Consider the following 15,427-nt stretch of genomic DNA (forward strand, 5'->3'; position numbering starts at 1 on the left):
TGTCCAGATGTCACATGTGACAGTCTACATCAACACATATACTGGATGTTTTTTGATAATTTAGTTCAGATAAGGTGCATATTTTTGTTTTCAACCACAGAACTGTGCGAAATACACTTGTTACCTGCCAAAGTAATATATATGTATTCTTTGAGTTTTCTAATTTTTCCATAAGTTTCTTTTGTGATGATTTTTATTTCACTTCATTCTATTGAGTGATCACCAGATGATTTTAGATTTATAGTGAACACAGGTTTCGAATATAAAAAGGATTGTTTTTTGAAATGTTAATCATTAAGAAAGCTGTGTATAAATATTTAATTTTTTTTCAGCAGATTTTTTCAATTTGTGGGCAAAATTTATGAATACAACTGACTAATTGGACTTTCCAATAGTTTATATTACGCAGTAACTTTTTGGGGTGAACTTTTCGGTTTGCCCTTTACTACACTTCAGCAAACTCTATATTCAGATTTTATTTTTTCAGATTGTGGAAGGTTATAGACCCAAAATGACTGTATAAAAAATCTGAATAACCATCAAAACATCTTGAAGTAACATAATTTCTTTTATTTTCAATTTCAAAATTTGGTGACTTTTAACCTTACCTATAGGTTTTGTCGTTTTATTTATTTTGAAAACTAAAATTTGAAACTATTTTCAAGTGGTACTTTTATTTCACCATATTGGTAGGAGTAAGTTAAGTTTAAGTACTCACCTCTGAAATCAATTGGATCTAAAGCTGCAGCTAAAGCCTGCCATTGGAACTTTTCCCCATACTTCTCATCTGGATTCCTCAGCAAAACTGCCTGTTCCGGTCTCACAACATGGGATATCTTTATATTTGGTAATACCGCAATAGTCTGACCACTCAGAGACACATTATAATTTTTTAGTATGGCATACCAGTGTCTCGATGACAGCTTTAACCAGGGTGCATATTCCGAATGTTTCAGTTTTTCTAGTTCAACTGTACCATTTTGTTGATACTCAACCTCTATGGGGTTATAAGTAACATAGTTCACCTCAATTGGTCTGTTCGTTGAAATGGGGAACACTCTTATTGACGAGTAGTTTTCTAGGTTATGAGTTCCATTGTCGTCACCTCTGTCATCAATGACTGCTTTGACAATATACTGATTGATCAGATCACTATTATAAGCGATCACACATATCCAAATAATCATCAAAATCATGAACGAACGTTGGAAAAATCTGGTGCGTGCCCAAATATTAACAAGTCTGACTCTTTTAGGAATCTTTTTCTCCTGTACACCTTGTGTTTGCCCTGCTACAATATTCGCAGGAAAAGAAGAGAGTCTTGGGTGTGATTTGGACCGGTTGAGTCCCTTCATATTGGTTGGTTTATTGAAGAAATTCTGTTGGTGATAGAGACCGTTTCGTAAGTTCTGATTCATGTTTTCAACAGAGTTCACCAGACGACTCATATCTAAACCAAGTATGGTTAAAAAGAAGAATAGTTGCAAAAAATAATCCGTTATCAAAGCAACTATTGAGAAAATGCAAAATTCCTGAATTGCAGGTACAAAAGTGAATAGACCAAACGTTAACACTGTTATTTCAAGGAACAAGTTCTTTGTAATTGACCATCCTTCCTTGCTCAGGCCTTGAGCATTTCTTATTTTCACATCCAAGTGTAATGGAGTGGCAACAACACTTTTCGTCAGAACCAACACATTCTCGAGACCAACAAGTAGGATAAGATAGGGAATTATCCCTTTACCACTTTCAAAATTCAAAGTCAATCCAAAAAAGAAACAAACACCCATAGTCATTGTGAGACTGCAGAATATTGTAAATGTTGCTGTGAGTGCCATCCCTAGTTTGGATTTGATGAGCTCAATTTTTCTCACACTAAAGTAATAGTAAAGAAAAACTAGGACGAAGGACACTATTATTGGCACTAGTTCGATATAATTTATTTCACCTGGATATTGTATTAGAACCGTGTCATTCATTATATAGTTATCATTTTTTGAGTCATTTTGATGCAAGGGATAAAGTGAAATTAGTTTTTTCCTTAATCCTTCTATAAATCTGTAAAAAGAGACGGAATAATATATGATATTTGGCAGTATTGTTTGAAACTTACTCATAATCATATTTCTTAAAGAACAAAGTTACTGCGTATTGTATTATTCGTTGGCGATTTCTGATAGGATATCGCTTGATACCAGCATCAAAAAGATGCATTCCAAAGAGCATATCTGATACAGATGTCTTCCCTTTTTGAAAACTCTGAAATAGTTTGAATGAATGTTAATTCAACTGAATTGACTAGTTAAAAAAAAATCTGTTTTTCCGTTAATCAGCTGCCGCCCCCATACGAACGACAACTCTCAGAAGTTGAGAAACTTGTGCGAGTTAAGGACTAACGAGGTCTTACCTTTTAACGTGTGATTCCTAACACGGTTGCAGAATCATTCCAGCTTCAACCAGATAAATTCTCTCGAGAAAAATATCTGGTCGAAGCGGGAATCGAACACACGACCTTCCGATCGTGAGTCGGACGCACTACCATCGCAGCCAATTCCACAACAAAATAAATACAGACTTCAAGTGATATATAATTTTTAAAAAAATCATACATTTCTTAGAGAATAAGACTTACATGATGACTAAAAATAGTAGTGAGTAAAGAGCTGTCCTGGGAAAACTGCAGCACATCTTGATTCCAGAGATTCGCAGGAGATAAAACAAGGCAACTGTACTGAGGCAAAATATTTGTTCGATCCATTTTTGTCTTCTTAATGGCTTCAATATGAAGGCATACATGACCCAAAGATTTCAAACTGAAATATAAGTACGTCTCAAATATATTGAAAGGGACTATTTCAGTATGATAGTCCCATGAATCATTTGTATAATGATTGTTAAGAATTATATTTCATGAAAAAAAAAAAGGAAACAGATGGAACAAGTCTAGTGAAATATAATTTAGAGTTAAATCAATTTTGACAATAGAGTCAGATTCACAACACATAATGCACGCATTGCTCTTATGGATTCCCATTTTAGATACGTAAGTGCCTGCTGGGGCGTTTGATTCAGACATTAATTCAAATGACTATTGCCCTAAAGAAAATAACGCCGGCCGCCACTGGCCATAAACCATTTGTGACGTGGCTAAGAGCGCGCCCAGTCCGACCGACGTTTCGCGATTCTTCGATGTTCGCAGTCGTTCTAGACGTGGTGAGAATATTGCTACCGGCTTCGATAGAATTCCGACGAATTTTCTACCGCCTTCGATTGGCAAATATAAACGCGATCAACTCGCCTATCGGGATAGTCAAGATTCAGTGACAGTGCCGTACGCGGAGCGATCTAATAAGGCGATACACATTTGAATAATAGTCGAAGTTTTAGTTGAAGTGTTTCTTTGTGAAATAAAGTTAAGTTTGATTATTATACAGTATAGTCAAGTATTGGTAAACCTACGGGAGAAAACGTACTAGTGTAATACCCGCAGTCACAATAACAATATAGAACTGCCTATTCCCACAAGCTCCTTAGATAGGGACTCAATTATTTTCAATGGTATTTTAATATTCAATCACCTGCTAGTTCAAGTTAAAGAAATCATAGTGTACAATAGATTCAGAAAAGCGGGTCAAAATGTTTCTGGTTGATGGGGTCTAATCTACAGTTCAGGAGTATTTTGATGATAGTTTCGACTCTTGATACACTTAAGAACTCATATTTATTCGCTTAGTATATTTATATTTTTATGTTTGCTATTGTATTTTATATTTTTTAATTCGTGTTAATTTACCCTCCGCCCACCTAAGCTTTGTATTTTATATCTTCATTTTTTAATTATCACTGTTTAATATGTTTTTAAAGGATTATTATTAACACTATTATAAGACTTTGTCTATAAGATTATTTTTCTTGTGACAATGGAGTTTAGTATTTGATTTGATGGTCAATCATGACAGAAATAATTATAGCCAGATTTACAATGCATAATGCATGCATTGCAGTGACGATTTGCTATTATTGTCAAATCAAAACATTTCTCGCATATTTATGTGCTGATAAATCTGGTCTACTGAACCTAAAAGAAGCGAAGACCAAAAAAAAAAAGAAATACTAACAAATTCTTCGTTTTTTAACTAAATCACATCACTACTTAGAAAGATGAATAGCAAACGGTCTCGAAATACTATTGAAATATCCGAACTCAAACTTTGTTTTCATTTTAATAACTTTAATTTGTACATGATGATGAAAGGAACAGTTTGAAGAAAATCAAGTTGTTTAATAACCGGTGAATCAAGTGACAATCCAATTGAATTCCGATTACAATGGTGACTTAATAAGTGAAAAAAAGAACATATGTATAGTAAGAAACTCCAAGAGATGAAATTAAATTAAAAAAAAATTCTTCGAGAGGATATTTGAAACTTTAGAGTGATCAGAGAACATAATAGTGGAAACCACTCAGGCCCCCTCAAGAATAAACCATAACAACATTTGAAAAATATTTTATGTTAGTAATGCAATTTGTCTGCCAGATTAAGGTAGAATAACAGACAAAACTTTCAAGTTATAACCTTTTCCATTCAATTCCTATAAAGTTGTATTTGTCTGAGATACCGACGGCTCAAAAACTAATAATTCAAGTAGGCTACAAGTTTAGTTGGAAAGTGCAGTAAGAGCTTTAATTGGCAGGTTTTCTTCGTGCACACAATAATGTTCAAAGAAATGTATAGAATGCAGACAAGACAGGCGGGTAAAATAAGAAAATAAACAGATAAAATTGAAATTATAAAAATAAAATGTTTTTTATACAAAAGGTAAATGTACTGACATGCTTTTATATCAGATAAATAGTGCATTGTAATAGATTGATGGGTTTTAATTAATATAAACCTTATTTTCTTCTTTTTAGAAAAATTTAATTGGTTAATTTCTGGTTTAAAAGCTGGTTTAAAATATTTATACTATTAATGTATTTCTAATGAAAATCTATGTATGTTATATTTTCCAATAGACAGTGACATTTCTATCATAAAAGTATATGACAATTTTGTTGTAAACTGAAAAATTGTTATTTTCGGTTAATCTTATTAATATTTTTTCAGGAATTTCAAATCAATTTATATTATATTAGACAATGGAAGTCCGAATTGATGAAATACACCACGAAACATTGTCAACCACCTTCAAACAAACGTTGATAATACATGAGTTATGAGAGGTGAATAAAAGATGAACTTCAAATGTTACTTTTTCCTTAGTTGGTGCTCGAAAACGTCATTTCTTTTCTGAATAAATTAATGTCAATGATGAAAGTTTAGACTTCCTCTGTCTAAAAAAGTGTTGATAGATTTGAAATCTATGAGAGAGAAAAAAAAGAAAATTAATATAACAATAAAAAAATATTTGGAAGACTTAGTTAAAAAAAAATTAGGAAATGTGAATAAATGAATGATTATGAATATCGAAAACTATGAATACATCATGATTCATTTGAATGTTGCATCATCACAAACAGATTGTCTGAATTCACAATTCTCATCTCTTCAATTTTTAACTAAAAATTATCATATGCTACTGTAATTGAAATATTTTTTTCATCAGAAAAAATTGTGTAGCCTGTATATTCCACACTAATGTTATTTATTATTTACCTATCAATAAATAGATAAATTGACATATTTTTCACTATCCAATAATAAACTATCTTTAGATTTTCCTTACCTTTCGTTGTCTTGGTGATTTCTTACAACATCTAATAACTTGAAAGCCTCATATAGAGGGGCTCTGAAGGCATCACCTAAATTCAACTCGGGCTCCCATGGTAAAACACCTACTCTGAGAACCACTTGCTGGACATAACAAAATGGTTGAGAGCCATCGGTTGAATTCAGATGAGATGTCCACACTTGAGGAGCCCTTCCAGGGAAAGGAAGATTCACTAAAGGTGACCTGAAAATGAAACTTTTCAAGACTCCCTCCAAGGAAAAATATTTTGAATGTATAATAAGTTTAGTTTATGCTTTCAGCAAGATTGCAATTTCAAATAAATATTAAGATGTATATGGGATGCTGAAAATTCAAACTTAGTTTTTTCTTAAAGCACAACTACATATTTGTTTTCAAAATTAGAATATCTTGTGAAGTTGATAGAAATTATTATCAAGATTTCAATATATGCTTTGACTACGAACTGGATTAAACAATCATTCAATGCTGTTGAGAAATGTTGACGAATAATTTTGAAAGATCTTTTCCTTCAAAGAATATATTAAGCATCATTTTATACTCAATATATATTGAATATATATTAAAGAAATATTATTAAATCTCATTCATCATAGAAAAATACCAAATTTGAGAAAAGTTTGCTTATCAAGGTAACAACAATTTCAATTATTCATATCAAGGAATAATTCTAATTGTAATTTATAATGATGTTAAACAATATATTCTGTCAAAAAACTATTATAATTCCAACAATTTTCTGCAATAATGTAATTTAGAAGGAAGTATTCAGACAATTGAAGTTAGATAATATAGTAGTAGTAATAGTATGCTTATAAAAATATGATATTTTTATTGCATCATGTAAAATTATGTTTACCAAAGAACCATTAAGCTAGTTTACAAAGGTATATAATTATAATCAAACATGAGATAAGGAACTGGAATTGCAAGGTCGTTTGAGAAAGTTGTAAAACGCATTTTTTTGAATTCATATTTTATTCATATGTACATAGATCTGAAAAGTATTTTCACTGTTCTAGTCAAGGAAAGTGATTGCAATGTTTCCCAAATATGTCATGTTTTAAGTTGAATACAGTTTGGTTAGTTAGTTTTTGAAAACTCAATTAGGCCTTCATAGTAAAAAACTAGTAATTGAAAATACTGCAAATAATTCCAGAAGAGAAAAACTATAAAAAATTCTATAAATTTCGACAACTAAGTAAACTCAATTTGTGTTGAAAACTAATTCAAATAAAAAACGACAAAATGTGCACATACAATCTTGGAATTACCAATCTCAAATATGTGAAAAGTGGTCTTTGTTATGATGTTATACCAACAGTCACTCCATAAGTATTGGAGGAATTAGATATTGTTCAACTGGTATAACTCTTTTTTTTTAGGTATTGCAGATCAAATATAAGTTAGGGGAGTATGTTAAACAAATCAATCAATCTTGATGAGATTTAAAATACAAGAAGAGAGGTAATATGAACCGAAATTGAGCATGAGAGGAAAATCAAATTCGTTACCAGTTCCAAAATAAGCTGACTTCCTCAATATTTGACTTCAGATATTGACCGCCAATTTGATGACTGACTCGTCTGTTTCTTTAACCTAATTCACAACATAATCATATATTTGTATACAGGGGTGCGCAAATGTCCGGAATAAAATTAATATCTTTTTTATTTTGAGAAAAAAAAAAAACGCTGAAACACGTCAGTTGATTTCACGTTGTACGCATTTTTTGGCAATAAAATGATTTTTTTTTCCAACCCCTTAGCTGAAACACTCCCCAACTTTTTTTTTTCAAATGCAAACCTATGTCGTGTATGGGTTCATTGAAAAGCTCGTAAAAAATGGAATCTAACCATACCCTTTATTTTTTTTTACTCATGCGGTTACCACGAAATGAGAAAAAACTCTTTTACAACCAAAAAAGTTAGAAATACCTACTTAGTGCTATCTACGGGTGAATCAACATTGCAAAAAACAAATAAGTGGTGATGATGTACATTGTTCAACAATTGCTAAGATTCACCAGTACCTACTTTCTAAAAGTTTACAAATTTTAAGAACAGACCAACCAGGCCAGGCACCACAACAAATTTTATTGATTTATGTGTAAAACTGATAACGTAATGTAGCATCAACATTCTGTGGATTTTATTTTTTCACCAAAAACTTAACATAAAATTAGTTCCATCCCAAGCAACTGTTGACCAGTGTACCTCAAAATGAGAAAAAGCTTGTTACATTTTTTGTACCAAAATGAATGCCCTGATAAGAAATATTGTCTTGACTCAGTTTAAAAATTGTGGCATTTCTGGGTGAAATTGAAAATATGTATGTTTAGTTTATTAATTGGGTACCTTCAAAGTGTTCTTTTTTAATTTGCTAAACAAAAATGGTATTGTCAGAGAGGCAGCGTACCGAAGTCTTGATATTGTTGGGATGTGGGGATAGAATGCGGAGTCAAAGTGAGGTGTGTACTTTATTTAATGCAAAATATCCGGAAAATCACATTTCCTAGGCTACTGTGAGTAGGATCTTACACAAATTTGAAGAACATGGTACAATGAAGGACTTGCCCAGAAGTGGCCGGCCACATGTTTTAGACGAAGATCAAAAATTGGACATTGCCGTATCTGTGCCGGAAGATCCACATTTGTCAACGGTTTCATTAGTCCAAAACAATCCTGCGTCTAGATGTACGATTGAGAGGTTTTTGAAAACAGAAAAATACCACCCATTTAAGGTATGTCTTGTCCAAGAGCTCTTGGAAGATGACTATGACAGGCGTTTGCAATTTTGTGAGGGAATAATGAGGTGATGTGACGAAAATAATGGGTTTCCACTCAACATACTCTTTTCGGACGAAGCTACTTTTTATTTACATGGAGTAGTTAACAGGCACAACTATCGATTCTGGAGTCAGGAAAACCTACACTAAATATGCAAAGCTCGTATGCGTAAATGTATGGGCAGGCATCATCAACAACAGAATATTAGGGCCATACTTTTTTGAGGGAAACCTTACAGCTACACGCTACTTAGACAGATCCAGATATCCCCACTGAAACACTTTGGTTCCAACAGGACGGCGCTCCCCCACATTATCTCGACATTATATCTCAATGACATATTTGCAGGACGCTGGATTGGACGACGTGGTACAATTGAATGGCCGCCAAGATCCCCAGACTTAACGCCACTAGATTATTTTTATTGGGGATATATGAAAGACAAGGTTTATCAAAATAGGCCGGCTAATATTGAAGATATAAAAAGCAGAATTAGAGTGGAATCACATAACATACCGGCTGAGGCCATTCGAAATTCCGTAGACGGGTTTTATCATCGTCTAGGAGCCTGCCAAGTAGAGGGTGGAGGCCAATTTCAGCATCTGTTACATTAATTCACCCGTAGACAGCACTAAGTTAGGTATTTGTAACTTTTCAAAAGAGTTTTTTCTCATTTCGTTGTAATCACAAAAAAAAATAAAGAGGTATGGTCAGAATCCATTTTTTACAAGCTTTTCAATGAGCCCATACACGACATAGGTTTGCATTTGAAAAAAAAAAGTTGGGGAGGGTTGCAGCTAAGGAGTTGAAAAAAAAATTCATTTTATTGCCAAAAAATGCGTACAACGTGGACTAGAACTATCAAATACTGGTTACACCCTCATAGAAAGCCTTGTCAAAATAATGTGAAAATCTCTTGTGATGGATCTTCTTTCTCTAGCTACTTATGGGACCCTATGAACCATGTAGTAACAAAAGAATCTGACCCTGAGTCTACAGAGGAGATGGACATTGGGTAAATAACCCCAGCTGTTCTTCCTGTAATATGAGATCAAGAGCAGGAGCTTCTCAGTTCTTCAATTCTTGATATCAACCAAACAACTAGAATCTAATTTAGAGTAATGACACGTCTGAAGAAGCCATTGTAATGCAAAACACATATTGCATTTTTGTAAAACAGTTTAGTAAAAATCTCAAAATAAAGTGTTTTTTTGAATAAACTAGAATATTTTCTGTATGCAATTATGGCTGCTGTAGAGGATATACCTACCAGATGATGATTCACAGGTACAATGGGGAATGTTCCTCCTGATGAAAATCAAGTAGTTTTCATAAAAGAGCTCTAAAACAACGCATTTTAAACTTATCATTTCTACCTTTTTCTTTAAAAAATTATTTAAATACTTGAAAAAGAGGAATGAAATAATGCATTCAACATTTAAAGGAATTTTTTTCTATTTCACCATTTGGCAACATCGGTTATAGCTAATAAAGGACAATGAATCTGTTACCTATATGAGACAAAAAAAGATGACATATTTCAGAGGCGTGCTGTTCTGTTTATTTATGTTCCGAGTTCAGAGACATTCTGTGACATATGAAATTTTGCACTATCTTCCTCTATATAAATAAATAACAAAACAAATGTTGCTTATGTGGCTTGTGGAGGTGTTATTGAACTATAATTTATATTTTGCCTTAATTGTTGATTTATAAAAATAATTTTCCTTTTTTAAAGTAGAATATCTAGGTACGTATAAATTATTTCAACTTGATATAGGCGCTGTTGCCGATATGTGAATTAGAAACAAATCCTTTTAAAAATTAAAACCCAACATTTGAAACATCAATTTGAATACTTTTCGAAGTAAATTTGGAAAACTCATGAATTAAACTCAACTTTATTTTGTTCAAACTTGCATTTGCTGTAATAACCCAAATTGAGGAACATTCCCCATTCCAGGGCTACCCGGATGGCTACAGGTTACCTGAGAGCATAAGGAGATTGCCTCCTGGCTGGTGGATGCAGTTAGAAACCTTCACTAGATGGCCTTGTCAAACTTGGAGTAGATTATTCACCACAAGTAATTTCAGGCTGCACAAGCACATACTCTGTTTCTGTGTAGACCTGATCAGGTTTTCAGTGTCCCACTCTTGCTAGCTGACACTATTTGCTAGCTCACCAAATAAATTAATTGGCTTTGTTAAGAAGCTGGATTCATTTGGTTGAGTATGAATAGGTGTGAGCCACAGTTAACCCTCATAGATTGTGATGGAGGGTCGAATAGATCCACTCACATTGGACCTACCTACCTATCTAACTCACATGGAAGAGATGATTTTTGTTTTTATGAAAATAGATACCAATATTGATTTGATTCATTTCTCTAAAATGTACGGTCAATGATTTTTTTGAGTTCCACACACACACACACGTTGCACACAAATATTGCAATTCTCTACAATTTTTTTTTGTTCACACTATGACGAAAACAAGAGAAATGGGTCGATATGTTGGACTCTTCACTTACCATGATACTACAATGATGACACTTGCTAAACATAATACACACACTGGGTAAGTTATACAAAAAAGACCCAATGTATAGTAAAATGTTGCAACTTTTTCATGCAGAGAAGACTTTCCTCTTGCCCCCCTGTGGTGGGGCTCCTCACTTGGAAGGACCATTCAAGTACTATGTAATACTGCCCAACATATTTTCCTGGGTAAATATTGAACCTGAAAAAAAGAATTGGGGAAATGTCAAACAAACATTTATAATATTCATAAAATTATTTTTGCTGAAACTTGACAATTCTACTTGCAACTTAAAATTAAAATAATTTCAGAAAATTTATTAATGACTGTTTAGCTGAGCCATTTTGGATTCTTACATTTATTTTTAGGCCACTACTCTACTCCCGAATATGTTTTGTCCTTTCTTTAACAGAGATATCGTGGGTTCTGTTAACTTAACCATTTTGTTGAATCTGACTACTCCAATGATTTCAATCTCATTTTAGGCTCCTGTTCCCACTCATTTATCACCGATTTTCCAAGCGTAGTTTTTTCAATCACAAAAAATTTTGTTTATATTTTTAAAATGAGAGAGAAATCGACCAGCTTAATGGAACCCATAATATCTCAAGATAAGGAGCAGAACATTCGTAAATAGAGTACGAAATTAACCTAAATTATGGTCCTAAAATAAATATATTAATGCCAATTTGTTCTGCTAGTTCACCAGGGGTAAATTACTGATCATTCCCCTTTAGTATTAGTGTATTGTTTATTTTAATTCACATGGTATCTGTTAAATCTAACGTAAAACGGAAATTTAGTTATAGTAATTATAAATTTATATACAAAATAAGACATTTTTGGCGCCAATGTCCACCACTATACAAACACTTCCAAATTTTCTCTCCGAGACTGTTTTTTAGGCATTTTTATGAAAACTGCATCTTTAGATTTGTGAACACCGGTGGACATGTGTCCCCAGAAGACTGAATGATCACCTTTGTTTAATTAGTTTTTACTTTGTTAATATACCCACAGATCTGCTCAAGGTCTTTTTTTTTTGTTTACAGATATTAACTGTGAAATTCAGGAATTTTTCAGTTGAAAAAAGCCAATACTGAAACAACTAAAACTGCCTCCTCCCAATCTATTTTTAATGTTCTCTCAGGCCGAAAAATCAACAAATACATGCAAAATCCATATAGTGTCCTTTGCATATGGCAATGAATGAGTAAACTCCAAATGCCCACGTGTGGCCAAGAGTTCCGAATAGACAGACCTGACAGTGTCCACCCGTAGGTAGTCGGTGTTGAAAGTGTCAAGTGCTATAGTAGCTCCCTTTTGACTACTTAATATTAACTTTTCGTTTATTCGATGAGAGTACTGCTAAACTAAGAAAGTTAACTGGTGGTGTACAAAGCAAATATATTTAATAATAATAATAACAATAATAATAATAATAATAATAATAATAATAATAATAATATTGCCCTGATTATAGCTGTCTTGGTGTGACAAGTGGTGACAAGTGGTCACCCTTTAAAGTAACAGAGCTTCATCAGGTAAAGGGCCATGGATCTTTTTCAATTTGCAAGTAATAATAACTTTTCTGCTGCTACATAAGTAAAATACAGAGCCTGAGTTCTCCTTTGACAATACTAAAAACCTCAACTTATCAAAATAACCTATCTTTGCCTTCTTCAGGTCAAATGGGTTAGAAACAGAGGGTAATCAATGTAATGATACAGTGAGCAATGAATATTCATATTACATTTTGTGTGTAATATATCATTGTCATGGATGCTAGATTTATACTTGTTTTTAAAGTCACTGTAACTTCGAGAAACAAAATATTTATCAAGTACCATTTACTAATTGCATCATTTTTTAGAACATTCTACTCTTCTTAGATTCCATTGGAACTTTGGACATAAAATCTGAAGCACCCTCTCAACGCACGTTTAGGTAACCAATTTAATATTATGAGATGGCTCATCTAATGATGTTATGATAACTTAGCAAAATGCACGTCCAGACACAGTTTTTTTAGTTCTGGTTTATTTTTAGTTTAGTTCTAAAACATTTACTTTATAGCCATAATTAATTATCATGATTCAGTTATTCATTATTTATTCCCCTGGTATATTAGTTTTATTATGTTTTCATTTATAACTCCTCAGAAGTCAAGGTTAATCAAGATAGACTGAGTGGAAATTTGTGTTGTAAACTCAAGAGTCAATTGGAAAATAAAAGTACCTACGTAAATTAGCCAATATCAAAACGACGCTAGAGATGAGAAATACTGTGAAGGACGTTTTTACTAACTGATATCAACAGAACTATTATGAGTATAAAATCACATGGGATAAAATTGATGCGGCAAAGAAAAAATCTGTGTCGTTTCCTAAATGACAATTAGTAGTGTGAATCACGATTTGATAGGAAAACAATTTATCGGAACCTAGACTGCAATATAACCTAACATTAATTCATTACGTGTTATTACATTTTTAAAATAACATACGAAGTAATATACAACTTACCATAAGAGGGCGATATTTTGATTCACAATCTTTTTTAAGTCCTAATTCAGCGCAACAAGAAAAAATAATAGATTTACAAACCCAACTACATTTAATTCTGAAACTTTCAAGTATTGTTGTTTATTATTACCAGTACCATAGATGAGGTTCAAATAAATTTCTCAGTATCTAGTACTTAGTCATATACCATTCGTATTTCATTTGGACACACTGTCAATAATTGAAAATAACGTCATGTGTCATACTATTATGTCATGTTTCTAATTTCGCGGAACGGCAGAACCATAGTAGATCGATAAAACTTCAAATAGTGAAAAGTGACACCTTCAGTAGAATTAAGGCGCATTTTCATGGGCAGCAAGCACTGCAATAGCGATGGAATTAAACAGATTTTACTGCTTGAGCGGCAACTATTTAGAAGAGATCAAACCGTGTCTGAATACTGTATCGAGGAGAGATAGAGGCTAGAAATACGTTTTAGAAAATAAATATTTTGAAACAAAGTCTCGAAACATTCATCTCTCCCAACTGCCTACACTTTAGGTTCTGGTAAATACCCGCCGGCAAACAACTACTTTCCCACCTAATACCACGCTGTATCTGTTTAAAATCTGTTTTTCCGTTAATCAGCTGTCGCTCCCATACGAACGACAACTCTCAGAACTTGTTAAAATTGTGCGAGCTAAGGACTAACGAGGTCTTACCTTTTAACGTGTGATTCCTAACACGGAATAAAATATATATATATATATATATATATATATATATATATATATATATCCAACTATCAATAGAGCTTCCGTACATTTACAATTTTCTATCAATCGGGCGTCCGGTTTCAATGAGGCGTCCATATATGGACGCCGAATTGTTTCACCATGCCAGGCAGTTCAGAGGTTCCCTATCTTCCATCTGACAAAATTTCAGATGGGCGCCTATTTATCAATTTCATTGTCAAAATTATATGTATTGGCGTATATTCTAGTTGAGTCTTTTTTATTTTGGTGGCGCTCGGGAGGTACGCGTATACTTGTGCCGTATATTTTTCATACATGTGAGCGATTATGAGGCGTCCATATAACTGACAACAATGCAATAGTTTTTGCGAGAGGGAAGTCTCAATGATTTGTTAGAAATATCGTTGATTTGGTATGTTTGTAGGTCGGCGCCGGTTTCATACACAGGGTGACAATTTGAAAACTTACAAGGTCTATCTCTGAGCAACCAAATAAAATATAAGAAATCGCTGAAAACAACTTTCATAATACAAAGGGAGAAACAAATGATGTGATGACTAACTTGTTTTTTCTCTCACACCCTTGCCCCCAGCCACCACAACTTCATATTTTTGAAAGGCAACCACCTACTTGTGATACATTATCTGAAAGCTCTTAAGATATGCTCTTCAATGGTACTCTTCAAAGCTACATTCGATGCAGTAAGTTTTGGTTCATCAAATAAAAGAATTCATTCAGAATAAATTTTATTTTCTATTATTAATTTAGTAAATTTTCAAAAACATGATTTTTACCATCGTAGCATTAATATTAAGACTTGAATATTTTACGCCTCTTCTATTTTTTTTTATTCGTCTCGATAATAGATAGGGATAGATAGGGAAGGAGAGTGGCACCTTGTTTTAGAGGTCTTTCGAATACCTTTACTACTCTGTCAACAGAAAATTTTTGTGACGATTAGTTTTCGAGATAATTTGAAGTTTTAAAGGTATTTGCATTGAGTTCAACTCTTTTTAAAATAAATCAAATTGTTTTTAAGGTGCAAGTTACGTTCAGAACTCTCATAAAAAAAATAAATTTTTGCTT

At 33.0% G+C, this 15,427-nt stretch overlaps 1 protein-coding gene across 3 annotated transcripts in view; it reads right to left on the bottom strand.

Annotated features, from left to right (window-relative positions):
* Window positions 1-13,836, bottom strand: part of SCAP (SREBP cleavage activating protein) — a 28,644-nt gene extending 14,808 nt beyond the window's left edge. For 2 of the 3 annotated variants that reach the window (XR_012465151.1, XM_074173856.1), the window contains exons 1-6: window positions 13,605-13,836; window positions 11,072-11,280; window positions 5,728-5,955; window positions 2,633-2,813; window positions 2,114-2,259; window positions 719-2,058 (exon numbers count right to left, since the gene is read on the bottom strand). Coding sequence is in view for 2 of the 3 variants with exons in the window: in XM_074173856.1 (XP_074029957.1) it covers window positions 719-2,058; window positions 2,114-2,259; window positions 2,633-2,813; window positions 5,728-5,955; window positions 11,072-11,229 (2,053 nt within the window). In the remaining variant the exon portion in view is untranslated. Of the gene's footprint in view, window positions 1-718; window positions 2,059-2,113; window positions 2,260-2,632; window positions 2,814-5,727; window positions 5,956-11,071; window positions 11,281-13,321; window positions 13,458-13,604 lie in introns of those variants that run through there. The other variant, XM_074173857.1, reaches the window with a different exon arrangement.
* Between the last annotated feature and the right edge of the window lie 1,591 nt (window positions 13,837-15,427).

This window comes from Leptinotarsa decemlineata, unplaced genomic scaffold (genome assembly GCF_025532065.1).
Source record: "Leptinotarsa decemlineata unplaced genomic scaffold, Ldec_3_MD MMD2_tig00000505_RagTag_RagTag, whole genome shotgun sequence".
NCBI lineage: Eukaryota > Metazoa > Arthropoda > Insecta > Coleoptera > Chrysomelidae > Leptinotarsa > Leptinotarsa decemlineata.